Genomic DNA, 13,369 nt, shown 5'->3' with positions numbered 1-13,369 from the left:
TATTTAGATCAAGATTCATTGTTTTCTGAAAAAGTCTACCATTGAGCATGCCTTTGTCTGAAATCTACTGTTCTTTCTTTCTGGCCCTCCTCTTTTTCCTTCCCTTTCTGTCTCCTCTTCAATTTCTTAACTTCCGTTTTCTTTCTTCTTAACTTGATAACTTTTTTCTTTCTCTTTACTATGAAAATAACTTTACCACACCATAGTATCCAATTTCCAAAATAATATTACAAAGGTATAAAAGGTTAAAAGATTAAAAAAAAAAAAAAGCTACTGTCTGAATTCAGTGTCAAGTACTGGAGCACTTACTTAATTTTCCCTGGACCCTGACCAAATCCTTTGGCTTCCAGTTTTCGGTAGAAATTACGGAGCTTGGCCTCAAAATCTCTCCGGTAGGGTGAAGGGGCTCTTGCACTGGCTCTCTGTAAACCTGCAGAGAGAAGCACATGAGCTGAAGGTCAACACTGTTTATCAAAGAACAAACACATAGAGCAGTGGTAGAGAAAGGGCCGACCAGAGGCATATTCATGTCTTCATATTTTTTTCTCCAAGAAGTTTCCCTTCATTTCCATTACTTCTTCAATTACTTTTACAATAAGTAGAAATAATACAACACAGAAAAAATTCTGCTGACAAGAAATATTTGTCTTCCGCTACATTTCAAGTTATATTTCTCTTACAAATTCTTTGGGGAGCATATTTCTTGGCTTAATTGCACTTAAATAATCTAAAACAACATAAGCAAAACTAGATTAAACTTTTTTGGTAAGTCGCTATATTATAAGAAGTGATTGTAACTCTAACGAGGCAGCTGTAATATATGCATACGTTTTATTTCTCTAAGTATATTGATATTGATATTGATGCTAAAATTGAAGGATCTATTACCTTTTGAGATAGCATGAAGGTACCTGGAGATTAGTATGCTAAGTGAAATAAGCCAGTCAGAGAAAGACAAATATCTTTCAATATTGCTGGTACTACCAATAATCCCATGGTCACTTCTATGAATTTTGCAAAATACTTTGGCATAAAAATCTATGATTCTGCATCTCTGTAGCATCCAGGTTAATTTCATAAAAGTCTAGAAAATGGGAATTGTGAAACTTAATATCACTATATTTGGATTATATAATCTATGACCCTATCGTCTAAGCCAAGAGGGTAAATAATTAAGACCTCTGACAAAATGAACTGGTGAGTGCTTGTACTCATGGCATCAGTAATATTTCTATCAGGAAAGTTGAGTCTTTTTATAAAAGTTATCCAAATACATCTCATTTAGCAAATCACTCTTTACTGCCTCTTCTTTTTCCATTTCCAACATATCTCTCACATATAGTGATGTTAAAATCATACTCTATTGCCAAAGTTTGGACCAAAGTGTAGACAGGTTACAAGGCTGGGACAATCTTTACAACAAAATAGCAGATCATCATCTAGACCAGTGGTTGGCAAACTGCGGCTCTCGAGCCACATGCGGCTCTTTGGCCCCTTGAGTGTGGCTCTTACACAAAATAATACAGCCTGGGTGAGTCTGTTTTAAAGAAGTGTCATTAGAAGAAGCTTAAGTTTAAAAAATTTGTCTCTTAAAAGAAATTTCAGTCTTTGTACTGTTGATATTTGGCTCTGTTGACTAATGAGTTTGCCCACCACTAATCTAGACCAATAGCTTCTCCAAATGGAAGGGTCTGCTCCCCAAAAGTAAGTCACTCTGTGCACATTGGAGACAATTGTTCTGGCTCAGACAAAACTCCTGCTCTACCTTTCCCCAGGTCATGGCACCTCAATCACATTGTTAGTCACAGGTAGCGTGCATTAAGCATTTCTTTAACAATGTCATTGGTACACTTGTTTGGAGGAAGTAACAACAGAGAAGTACTGACTTAAAAACTGAGTTTAACAATAAAAACACCTCTAAGAGACAATTTCAAGTAACATGACTTGGAGGAGTCAAACTAAAAAAACATTCTAGTTTTAGCGACCTATAGCAGTATTGCGTGATACCGACACACCCTTTTTGAGGGACAGAGCATTTTGCTAAATTCTGTTTCTCTTCTGAATTTTTTCATCCGCTTCAGAAGCCAAACCTGGACCCTGACTCTTGAGGTTGTGAGATAAAAAGTTACCAGATTTTTCAAACGAACTTCCTTTACTTTTAAAGTTATATAAAAATTGGGTTACCCCAAGACCTGCAACAATGTGATAATGCTAACAAATGGGGGGAAAGTCTCCAATATCTGGTCATATTTGGGGGTATGGTTTTTACTTAAGTTAATTGTTTTGACGAACATAGAAAATAGTATCTTCCTTTTTCCATAAACAGTTTAATATACATTTCCTCATTGGGAATAAAAAATATTGACAAAGATTTCTTTGTATCAGGAGTAAATTCATTCTAACATATAAAGAAAACTTCAGGGGAACCATTTCATACCATGTAAGAAAACTCTTTGGCATCTTTCTGGGGACGTATGGTAGTCCCTACTAAACATATATCCTAGTTAACATCTTTACAACATGAGAAAAGTTGCCAATATTGACATTATGAGTCATAAGGATAAAGGTTTCATAAAGGGCTCTTCCCTTTTAAATTAAAAAAAAATATTTTAATTGATTTCAGAGAGGAAAGGAGAGGAAGAGAGAGATAGAAACATCAATTGTGAGAGAAAATCATTGATCGGCTATCTCTTTCACCACATTGGGACTGAGCCTGCAACCCAGGTATATATATCCTGACCAGGAATCGGACTGTGATGCTCAGCCACTGAGCCACACTAGCTGGGTCTCTTTTAAGTTCTTATAGAATGCATTTGGAATGTAATAGAAATTTAGAGCAGGTCTGGCAGAAAGACAGGAAATAGTTTATGGTTTTGGGGCCATATGGTCTCTGTCATTACTGCTCACACCTGCTGTTGTAGTATGACAGTTGCCATTAAAAATACTTAAACAAGTATGATTGGGTTCCACTAACATTCTATTTAGAAGCATTTATATTTAAATTTCACATAATTTATACACATCATGAAATACTGGTTTTGCAAAAAAAAAAAAAATCAAAATCAAACTATTTGGAAAGTAAAATGAATTCAAGTCTTGGGGCATTACAAAAACAGGTGGCAGCTGAAGCTAGTTTGGCTCAGTGGATAGAGCATCAGTCTGTGGACTGAGAGATCCCAGGTTCGATTCCAATCAAGAGCATGTACCTTGTGTAAGAGGCAGCTGATCAATGATTCTCCCTCATCGATGTTTCTAACTCTCTATCCCTCTCTCTTTCTCTCTGCAAAAAAAAATCAATATAATATATTTAAAACAAAAACAGGTGGCAGAGAGATAGGCAAGCACACAATCATCCTTCTTTCACCACCACCTGGTAGAAACACAGGTGGCCACTTACAGGAGGTACACGGCCAGCTTCCCACATTACCTGGGGAGTTCTGAGGTGAGGAGCAGGGTGAACAGCGGGGAGAGAAGCTGTACCCGGGGTGGAAGGCAGCTTGCAGGGGGATGTAGGACATAATCTCTTCTTCAAAGAGACTGCAAAGTAAGAAAAAAAAAGTTTATTCTCTGTCCATGAGAGAGTATTCATGAATTAGCATAACGGCTGTTACAGCCCTCACAAAACAACAAAAACACTCACATTCGCATACTACATAGTATTTAAAAGATAGGCACATCCCAGCACATTCTCAGTGTTATTTTTTCTCTCTGTTATTTTAAACCCTAATTAATACTACATCAAAGTCTCTATCAAGTACTATATTCAGCTCTTGCTACCTGAACCGTCAATGTAAAGAAGGCAATGGATGGCATGCACCACCAGGTGGGGGCCCTTCTTAGTCACGGTCACTAGAAACCTCTAGAGTAGGGGTGTCGAACTCAATCAGAGAAGGGGCCAAAATCTAAAATCCAGCCTAAATCGAGGGCCGAATGGTTTACTGAACAGTCATAAACTGTCATTGTGATGGAAACGCAGCGGAGTGCAGTGATGACAGCGCGGTGCGGGCCATATTGCAAGGCCTGGCGGGACGGATTTGGCCCGCGGGCCTTGTGTTTGACACATGTGCTCTAGAGCAAATGGTGTGTGTCAGCCGGGCTGTCGTGAAGAACTGCCCAGGGTAGCTTTTCCAGATGCTTTTCCAGAATCGCTCCAGGCTTAGCCTCTTACCTCAGCAAAATAACTAGATCTGCATCACAGGACAGCTTTTCAAGTCCATTATTACCCTCCGTCCGAATGTAATGGATTTTCTCCCTTGAATAATGTGGAAAAGAAGAGTTACACACAAACTCAGCAGCCAAGGAATGAATCCTTTTCTGATCCCTTTTTCTCTCTCTTCCACTGTGGCTGAACAGTGATGTCCTCATTAGTGTCATGTATACTAATATTCTTGGTATTTAAAGTTCGCTGGTTATTATCACTAACAATTGTTAGTCCGTATGTGAGGTAGAATTAAGATTACAAGGGAACGCTCTTAATATCCATGCATTGCCAGCTTCTGAAATTCTGGACAGTAAACTGAAAGAGAGGCGTTTAACTCTCTTGGTGAGAAAGTGGGATTTAGCGTCAGGAGATATTTTCTCTTTTTATCACTTTTTGTGACTATTCCTTCCAAATGAAGTGATTTAGATTTCCAGAGACACTTATTCAAATAGGACCCCAATAAACAATAGAACAGATATGATACTTTTAGGAGAATTGGAACATATATGATACTTTTTTGTTTGCTTCTTTTGAATAAGGTCCATTTTATATATGATTTACTATTAAATAATTTTATTTCAAAAATGTGTATGGTGCTTTACATAAATACTTTAAAATTAAAAGTATTTTGCTCCCTTTCAGTGCTTCCTTCCAAATCAATGGAAATCACCGTTTTAGCATCATCCTGAATCATAGGTAACCTGACAATAGGACTATTGCTGATTGCTACACTTCCGAGAACATTAGAACCCTCTGGCTCCTTCATTTTGAGTATTCAAATTATAGCTTAAATGCATGGATAAAAAACATCAAAGCCTTCTGCTCTGTCTCTCCACAGAGGTGTTTTCCCATCTTGAAAACTAGCTGAGAAGATCTAGAGTTAGACGGGTGGTGGACTGGCCCCTACCTGAGAGTGTGGTTTCTTGCCAAACTTGGCTGACGCTCCTGCAGCATTTCAAAAATGTTTGGCTGGCGAAGGAATGCCACAATCTTGTCATTATATGCTGAAACAGACAAAAGGCAGAGTTGTGCTTCAGTCTGCAGACCACAGATGATTTCTCTAGTGATTGGAAGATGGCTGCTTGATACGAGAATTAATTGAGAAGTTTAAGGGGCAGGTAGCAATGTATCAAAAAATGTGAGCTCTTGAGGGTGTTTCCAATGATATAATAGCATTATTTTTAAACAATCACACCAAAAGTGAACTCAATCTAAGTTAATCATCTTAATATTCCAGAAACTTAACCATGTGTTAACTCATTACTGTGTGAATAGATAAAATATAAAGTAGTTCTCCTACAAGCAAAGTCTTATTCTCTTCTTAATAAATTCTCTTGGTCATTTTGCCATAGTTATTTTAGCACAAGATTCTTTATGAGTTCAAATAAATATTTTTCTGAGCACTTGACACTTACGACCTGTGGCCATGAATTGATTTCTGGGAGTGATAATGGAACTATCCAAATCCATTTAGACCCTCTCACCTTCCCCTCCCACCTCCCACCCCCTAATACAAGCTGCATGTGTTTTGAAAAGAGGCAGTTGAGCTTAGAAATCAAGACTGTGTCGACTTATCCCCATACACACAAGGGATGAGAGGTTTAACTTAAAAACTGCATCTAACAGCAACAAATTCATGACCTCATTAAATTATGCTCCCCTGGACTTAGCTAACAAATCACTGAGTACAGTAAAGAAGAAGGGAAACGTAAGTCTGGAAGATATTAGGGAAGAAGGAGGTGAGGGATGAGAGAGGACAAAGCGAGGAGGAAGGAGAAAGGGGAAAGAAGGAAAGGGGAGGGGAAAACGGGTATAAACATGAAGGGGGGGGGGGAACTATGCCATAAAAGAGAAGGAAAAATAACTCAACAGAATCCTCAATATTGTAGTAAAGGATTCACAATAAGAAAAACAAGGTTAATTACTGAATACCCAGGGGTTCTAAAAGCATGATACATACCCAGTGGCAATGACTCATGTTGATGCTGGTTTCGAATAGCAGCTACGAGGCTGTGTCCTGGCCGGGCCAACAAAGAGGCTCCTCTGTTTCTACAGACATCGGAGGCCTAATTCCAAAATAAAATGATTACTTTTTGCTCATTGAGTATGATGTTGGCTGTGGGTTTGTCATAGATAGCCCTTATTACATTGAAATACATTTTATTGGCAATGAAATGTCTCCAGTACTCAGTTTCTTTTTATTATATGAAATTACCTTACAATAATACTGAAATTGCCTTATAATATTAAAGAGCTTGGGCATTTTAAATAAGTTGAAATGACCTATTTCAAGTTGATGCAGAATTTTGAATTTGTACACTATCATCTCATGCCTAGCACTTTTGGAAGTACTGTAAAACTGCCACCAGACAGGGGGGCTATGTGTTGAGCTGGGAAGTTGGGGCACTGCTTTCTACAGTCTGTGAGCTTGTTTCCTGCTGAGTGTCTGGTGTATGGGGGGACTCGACACCCACATAACACTTGGAGATATGTAATACTTCCTCTCTGCATGGTCACACACACCTGTTATGTGTGTGTTTTCAGTAGTATCCTGAAACGATGATACCTAAGATGACCCCATGAAAGAAAAGTTCATTTGATTACAGTGGCATTGAAACACGAGTGCCCTTGATTGGAAATAGCTGCATCTCTCCGAGTACACAGATGACTCCTCGGAAATGTAACGATCTTGTTTTGCACACCAGGCTTTTATTAAAGCAAGTGATGACACACCAACACCAGCTCTTCGTTTAAGACTTATGTTTGCTGTCCGAAAGCTTTTGGGTAGATAGTTATTGCTCTAGTTTCTTCTGAGGTGTATGCACACTGTGGTTCTCCCTGGAGATTCTCTAAAGGGGGCCACACAGATATTCCCTTTTTTTCTGACCGTTTTCTAATTTTTTGCCTCACTCTAAAATTCAACTTTAAAAGCTGTTTGATGGGAAATTGTTCTCAGTGCCCTCATCTCTTGATGTTATAAAAAGATGTTCGGACATAAAAATGGATTTTCTCATCATATTCTCAGAAACTGTATGGCTTGAGAAAAGAGGACAGGAAAGAATATGGGATATAGAAACAGTATTTCAGAAAGGCAATGATTGTGAGCTTAGGAGAGGGGACAGCCTTTCCTGGCTCAGCAGCAGGTAAGCACAGGGAATGAAAGAGATATAAACCAGTACAGCACGTGCTGGGATGAGAACAGGGCACTCCTTGTGCCTGGTTCATGCCTCCGAGATCGTGGCCGCTTACAAAGGGTTCTGGCTCCACAGACAGAGGCAGAGTGTGGGCCTGGGAGTGGAGGGCTGGGAGGGCGTTACCTCTCCAGCGCTGTAACTGCGGAGCCTCTGCAGGTGCTGGCGATGCATCAGATGGTTAGGAAGACGGCCGTTCTGAAGAGGGATTCGGGGGTCGATGAAAGTGGTCGCTCGGCTGTTGTGGTCCACGAAAAAAGACTGCAGACAGACCAGGGGAAAGAGCTGAGAAGGAGCCAGAGTGAAGTGAACTATGGGAGGGAATGCTGCGGGGCCAAGGCATCATGCTTATTCTTGTCTCCCTTTTTTTATTTACTCAAAATTACAATAGATGGAAAACCGGGCACGGTGCATCTGTTTGCTCAGTAGTTGAATGAAGCAATAGCACCCATGAACACTTCACACTGTGAAGTTACACAGTAGTAACAACAACACTTTATTTCATATGCAAAATACGTTTCATAGAGCCTTTGATGGATAGTGATTAATAACTTTTATAGGATTTTACTTTTAAAAAAATGCTTTTTAATATAGAATTAGTAGAGTCCCACTGATAAAAAAAAAATTGAAAGGATGAAATAGTAAAAAGAAAATAACTTAAGTCATCCTAACTAACACAATCTAAAGGCGACTACCAAAATATTTTGGTAATTTAAAAAATATATTTTTATTGATTTCAGAGAGGAAGGGAGAGGGAGAGATAGAAACATTAATGATGAGAGAGAATCATTCATTAGCTGCTTCCTGTAAATCCCCCACTGGGGACTGAGCCCACAACCCAGGCATGTGCCCTGACTGGGAATTGAACCATGAGCTTCTGGTTCATGGGTCAATGCCTAACCACTGAGTGACACTGGCTGAGCTGTTTTGGTATTGTTTTCCAGTTTTTTTTTTATTTTCCTATGCAAATATACACATTTGCACATATGTACATATTTTCCCATATTAACAATAATTTTGTTGTAAATCTTTTTGCCTATTAATTTATAAGCATTTCCTTAAGTTATCAAATTTCCTTTTAACATAGAATTTTAATAAATAGAGTATTCAGATTGATGGATGCATAATGATTACTTTCAGTACTCTGAAAAATACCAATGGATGCATAATGATTACTTTTAGTACTCTGTATTTCATAGAACTAAAACAAATAACCCCAAAACTTATGTATAACAAAAGAAGACCACAAATAGCCACAGCAATCCTGAGAAAGAAGAACAAAGTTGGAGGCTACCTGATATTAAGCTATATTTCAAGATTATAGAAATCAAAAAAAGCATGGTGCTGTCATAAAAACAGACATGTAGACCAATGGAACAGAATAAAGAGCCCAGAAATAAACCCACACTTATACAGTCAATTAATATATGATAAAAGAGGCCTTTGCAATGGAATAAAGACAGTCTCTAGGTGCATGTCTCAGCTGCTGTGCTTTCTGCTTCAGCGATGAGTAGGAGGCAGTGTATGCCATGGATAACCAGGGCTGACTGCATTCCACTGGGCCCCTGTTGTTTGTTTCCTGATAGGAGCGCTTCATCCTTAAAATCCAAGGATAGGCAAATGGCTGGCATGAGTGTGTGCTCTTGCATAATAAACACTGCCTTTCTGTTCACTGACTCATCGTGGTGTCTCCTGGCATCTTGGCTAAACAATAACTGCAATCATGGCCGCCACCGCGGACCACTGAGCTTGGCAGGTGCACCCCGGCACTGATCCTCTACTTTCTGTTCTGGCTCAGGCTTTATTTCCCACCCCACCACATCCCAGCAATTCCTCAAGGTATATACATCGCTGCCATTCTCCCAGAGGAGGCCACATCTACTAAGTGAGAACTTGGGGAGCAGATTGTGGCTGTGGTGGCTTTTCTGCTGCACGAAAAATCCCTCAATCCTCATTCATCCCTGACTACAGAGGAGCTGGTCATAGAGCTTCCTTATACTCATGGACTTGCAGTCTTTCCTCACACAATCTAGAGAACTGAGGTGCTGAGGCATGCTAATCGGTTTGTGGGAAAGAGTTTATAGCTCCCGGTGGTACTGTTTTTATGACAGTACCACTCCGGCTGGCTCACAATCACAAAGGGGGAAAAATGGAGTAATTCAGTTTGGTATTGAGAGACATGTCTCCTGGTGAAGCTTCTGATTCCTTTGACCCTAAAAGAGGGAGAGGCTCTCTCCACCAAAGTTCACAAAAGATTACACGGGGACGTTTCTTTAGTAAATGTTGGCCTGTCTTATAAATAAATTGAGATGATTGATGATGATGAAGAAAAAACATCCTCACTTTAGCAAACTCAGCTAGGCTTCTAACGCATTGCTGGGAAGGACCAGTTTTGGTTAAGGTCACACAAAGGCACAATGCAAGCCAGTTAACACGGCACAAACTCAATGTGGCCCACTGCTGTTTGCCAGGCTGTCTTAAGGAGAACTGATGGCCTACTAGGGAAATCACAGTGAGTAACCTAATCACGTCACTGCCATTAAGCTAATAATTTCATTCTCTGAGAGTTAGCTGTCTAGGGAGGCAAAACAGTAATCTGGTTTCAAGGTCCAAACCTAAATTTAAAGAGATAGAGACAGTTCTCAAATGGGGGTGATTTTGCCCACCGGGGGGCATAGAGAAAGGTCAAAACTTGGTGGGGGTGCTCCGTGGACAGAACCGGGGATGCTGCTAAACACCCTCCAATGCACAGGACAGCTCCCTGCTGTGGATAGCCCCTCCTCCCTGCCTCCTGCTGGCCAATGGCACACCCCAGGTGCATAGGCTCTCCTCTCCTCATCCACCTCCCTCCTCACTGTCAGTGTCCTCCCTTTCACAGTAAGAGCCCCTTTGGTGAAAGGGCCACACAGTCCCACTCACCTTTCCCTGCTGGTCCGTTTTGATCTCCCAGCCCCGAGGCAATTCCAGACGCGTGTCTGCAAACATGTTGATGAAATTCACCAAGTCCCGGTTATGCTGGTAGCGTTCAAAGTTGCGTGCATCCCGCCGGACCTTCAGAATCATGTGCTTTAAGCAGGTGCTACTGGTGAAGACGCGGTAAGCATTCTGAGACGGGGTCGGAGCCAGTTGGGGTAGGGAGTGGAGGATCAGAAAGAAAAAAACAACAACAACACAGATCAAGCACAGTTTGAGAACCTTCATGTACTATCATGTGATTTCTAAACAGCTATGCATGGTGAGCCTCGAGGAGGCAACCTCAGAAGCAGAAATCTCACTACGAAATTAAGTGAGCAGCTGTAAACACACGTGGACCTGTTTGCGATCCCTTCTCTCCCTGCTGCTCCTCAGCCTTGGACACAGTCAACCTCCCTGTGCATCTCAAAGGCTCACCTCCCTCCTCTTTCCTTCCTCTCTCAGCAACTCGGCTTTTTTGAATCTCTCTTGACCTCTTTGAGTCTTTCTTCTCTCTCTCCTCCATGGATCCTCTCTGACTGCACAGGTCTGCCTGTGCTCCGTTAGCTGTCTACAACAAAGAGCATTAATTTAAGCTTCCTGGCATTTAAGGCAGGACTTCAGGGTCCATACCTCTTTTGATTCCTCTGTAGAAATGTTTGTATGTAAGGGGAAGGGGATGAGAAAAACAAAAAAATTCAAGAATTTCTAATTGTGCAAATGAGGATTTTATGGCTCACGGGAATGTTGTGTGCATGTGATAAAAGGAAAGCTGGAGCCAGCAGGCATGGGATAGCTCCCGCTGGCCCAGTCCCCTGGTGCCCAGGATCTGGCATCCTTATCCCCCTTCAGCACTCAGGCCTGCACACAGGGCAGCTGAGTGTCCCAGCGGCTTCTCATATGTAACCTGCTAAAATCGGATCTCCTCCTTCCATGACACAAACTGCCATCTCATTCAACTACTGGACCCGCCTAATGGAGTCACCATCTCACTCAGGTGCTCAAAGCAAAAAGGACTCAGACTTCCCTGAGTCCTCACCGCTCCGCCCCCCCCCCCCCCCCCCCCCCCCCCCCCAATCACAGTGGTCGAAGCACTGCGATTGATTCCACGCAGAAATGACTCCTGAACCGAGTCATTCCTTTCCATGAGGCCAGCCCTGACTTAGCAGGCCTTCGTCATCTCTCACTAGGATGGTGAATCATTTTTGAGTCTTAGTCCCCCAGCCTTTCTCCCACACTCCTACCAAAGCGCTTTCACTGACCCTAACACACTGACGCCAACAAAAACCCGAAGAGTAAGCAGCAGGTCCCAGTCCAGCTCTTTCCCTTTTTGGAAAACGCACAGAGTGAAAAGAGTGGACTGAGCCGTTTTCTTTTTTCTCGCTGGGGTTAAAATTCTACCCCCTTTCAGGTATCAAACAACTTGGCAAAGTTGCACTTTTGATTCTGATGGAAGCCAGGCCAGGCTCATTCTGCATTGTTGGAGCACTCACATAATTGGCATGCAGTACGGTGAAGAATTCAGGATTGGTGATAAACTTGACCGCGGGCGACTGCAGCAGCAAGGTGATTTTTTGTGAGTTCACCGGAGAAAGGGGCCCTTCTCTCCTCAGATCTGGAAAAGGTGAAGCAAAAGCACGGAGCGCATTGAAAGAAAGTCACTTCAAGCACAGCACTCTCCTCTGCACACCAGCAGCACTCACACCTTTACTTGCACAGCTGGAGGGGACTATTGCTTTTCACAGTAAACTGACTAGGAGTCAGTGATCTGACCGGGAGTCATATCACCTTGTGCATGTCAGTGAAGAACCATGATTTCTAGGAGTGTTTCTGAATAACTTCAGTTAGGCTCAAGTCCTTGAATATCGTATCCCTTTTATGCCAATTAATTACTTTTTAACATTTTCTTTGGAAATTGCTAGTCCTAGGCAGGATAGATTGTTTGCAGAGAGGACTACAATTTCCTCCTCCCATGAGACTTTGCAGCTTCTCCCCGTGTTGAATCGAGCTGGCCGTGTGTCTGGCTTTAACGAACACAATTTACCAGAGGCTTGGGGCCAAGGTTTTAAGAGGCCTCTGTGTCCCTAACTCCCACTCTGCACTCTGCCACCATCGTGAGAATAAAGAGGAGAAGCCACGGGGAGCAGGAACAAGCGGCCCCAGACGAGGCCCTCTCAGGGCAGACAGATCATGGCTGATGGGACAGTGGACCAAGGACAGATGGGGGAGCCCAGTGGCACCTGAGGAACCCCTTTGCTGAGCTCTGCTCAAATTGCCCATCTGCAGGACCATTGGAAAATAATGTGAATTTAAGCTACTAAGTTTTGGGGTGGTTTGTTACATAACAAATGCCAACATATGGATACCAAACCCAGAAATAAACTTCTTTGCTCCTTTTTTCCTTATGTTTCTAATTCCTCAATGACTTCACCAAATCTCTCTCAGAAGGCCGAACCAAGAAATTACCACTAGAAAATCCTAAACTAGCCCGTTAAGTTAGTATATCTGGTAAAAGGAATAAAGTGAAGGCAATTAAAATCGTTGGTAGAACTGTGTGTGTGCATTCAAAAGACAGCATGAAAGTGTCCACTATTTTGCATGGTTGTACAGAGCCAAGACCTGGGAGGACTGAAAACACATGCTTGTTTGCTCAGACTATTTTCTGAGAGCCTTGTTTTTTTTTTTTTTTTAAATTTTTTTCTTTATTGAATAAGGTATTACATATGTGCCGTTATTTCCCCATTACCCCCCTCCCCCACCTCCCCACTCATGCTCTCACACCCCAGGTGAAGGTATCCATTGGTTAGGCTTATATGCATGCATACAAGCCCTTTGGTTAATCTCCTGAGCCTTATTTTTGCAAATAAAATTTCTATCACAACTCACATTTAAAAAGTGGATTATTTGTATGTCAGGGTGACCCTCTTATGTCATCACATGTTTAAAAAGTGAAAGCCAGTCTCTTATGCCTTTTGAATATCCTCATCTGAGTTCCAAGAAATGACAAGCAGACGTCTGATGGCCA

General features: G+C 41.6%; 1 protein-coding gene across 4 annotated transcripts in view; it reads right to left on the bottom strand.

The window, feature by feature from the left end:
- The window catches only part of HECW1 (HECT, C2 and WW domain containing E3 ubiquitin protein ligase 1), a 101,141-nt gene that overhangs the window by 17,217 nt on the left and 70,555 nt on the right, over positions 1–13,369 (bottom strand). For all 4 annotated transcript variants that reach the window (XM_036429813.2, XM_045578612.1, XM_036429811.2 and 1 more), the window contains 8 exons: positions 11,838–11,959; positions 10,312–10,497; positions 7,519–7,653; positions 6,162–6,267; positions 5,109–5,205; positions 4,169–4,252; positions 3,428–3,537; positions 310–430 (listed from right to left, as the gene is read on the bottom strand). In XM_036429813.2, coding sequence (XP_036285706.1) covers positions 310–430; positions 3,428–3,537; positions 4,169–4,252; positions 5,109–5,205; positions 6,162–6,267; positions 7,519–7,653; positions 10,312–10,497; positions 11,838–11,959 — 961 coding nt within the window. The remainder of the gene's footprint in view (positions 1–309; positions 431–3,427; positions 3,538–4,168; positions 4,253–5,108; positions 5,206–6,161; positions 6,268–7,518; positions 7,654–10,311; positions 10,498–11,837; positions 11,960–13,369) is intronic.

Source organism: Pipistrellus kuhlii, unplaced genomic scaffold (assembly GCF_014108245.1).
Source record: "Pipistrellus kuhlii isolate mPipKuh1 unplaced genomic scaffold, mPipKuh1.p scaffold_m20_p_10, whole genome shotgun sequence".
Classification (NCBI taxonomy): Eukaryota; Metazoa; Chordata; class Mammalia; order Chiroptera; family Vespertilionidae; genus Pipistrellus; species Pipistrellus kuhlii.
Note: the sequence above shows the minus strand (reverse complement) of the source record. Positions and strands in the feature narration are given on the sequence as shown.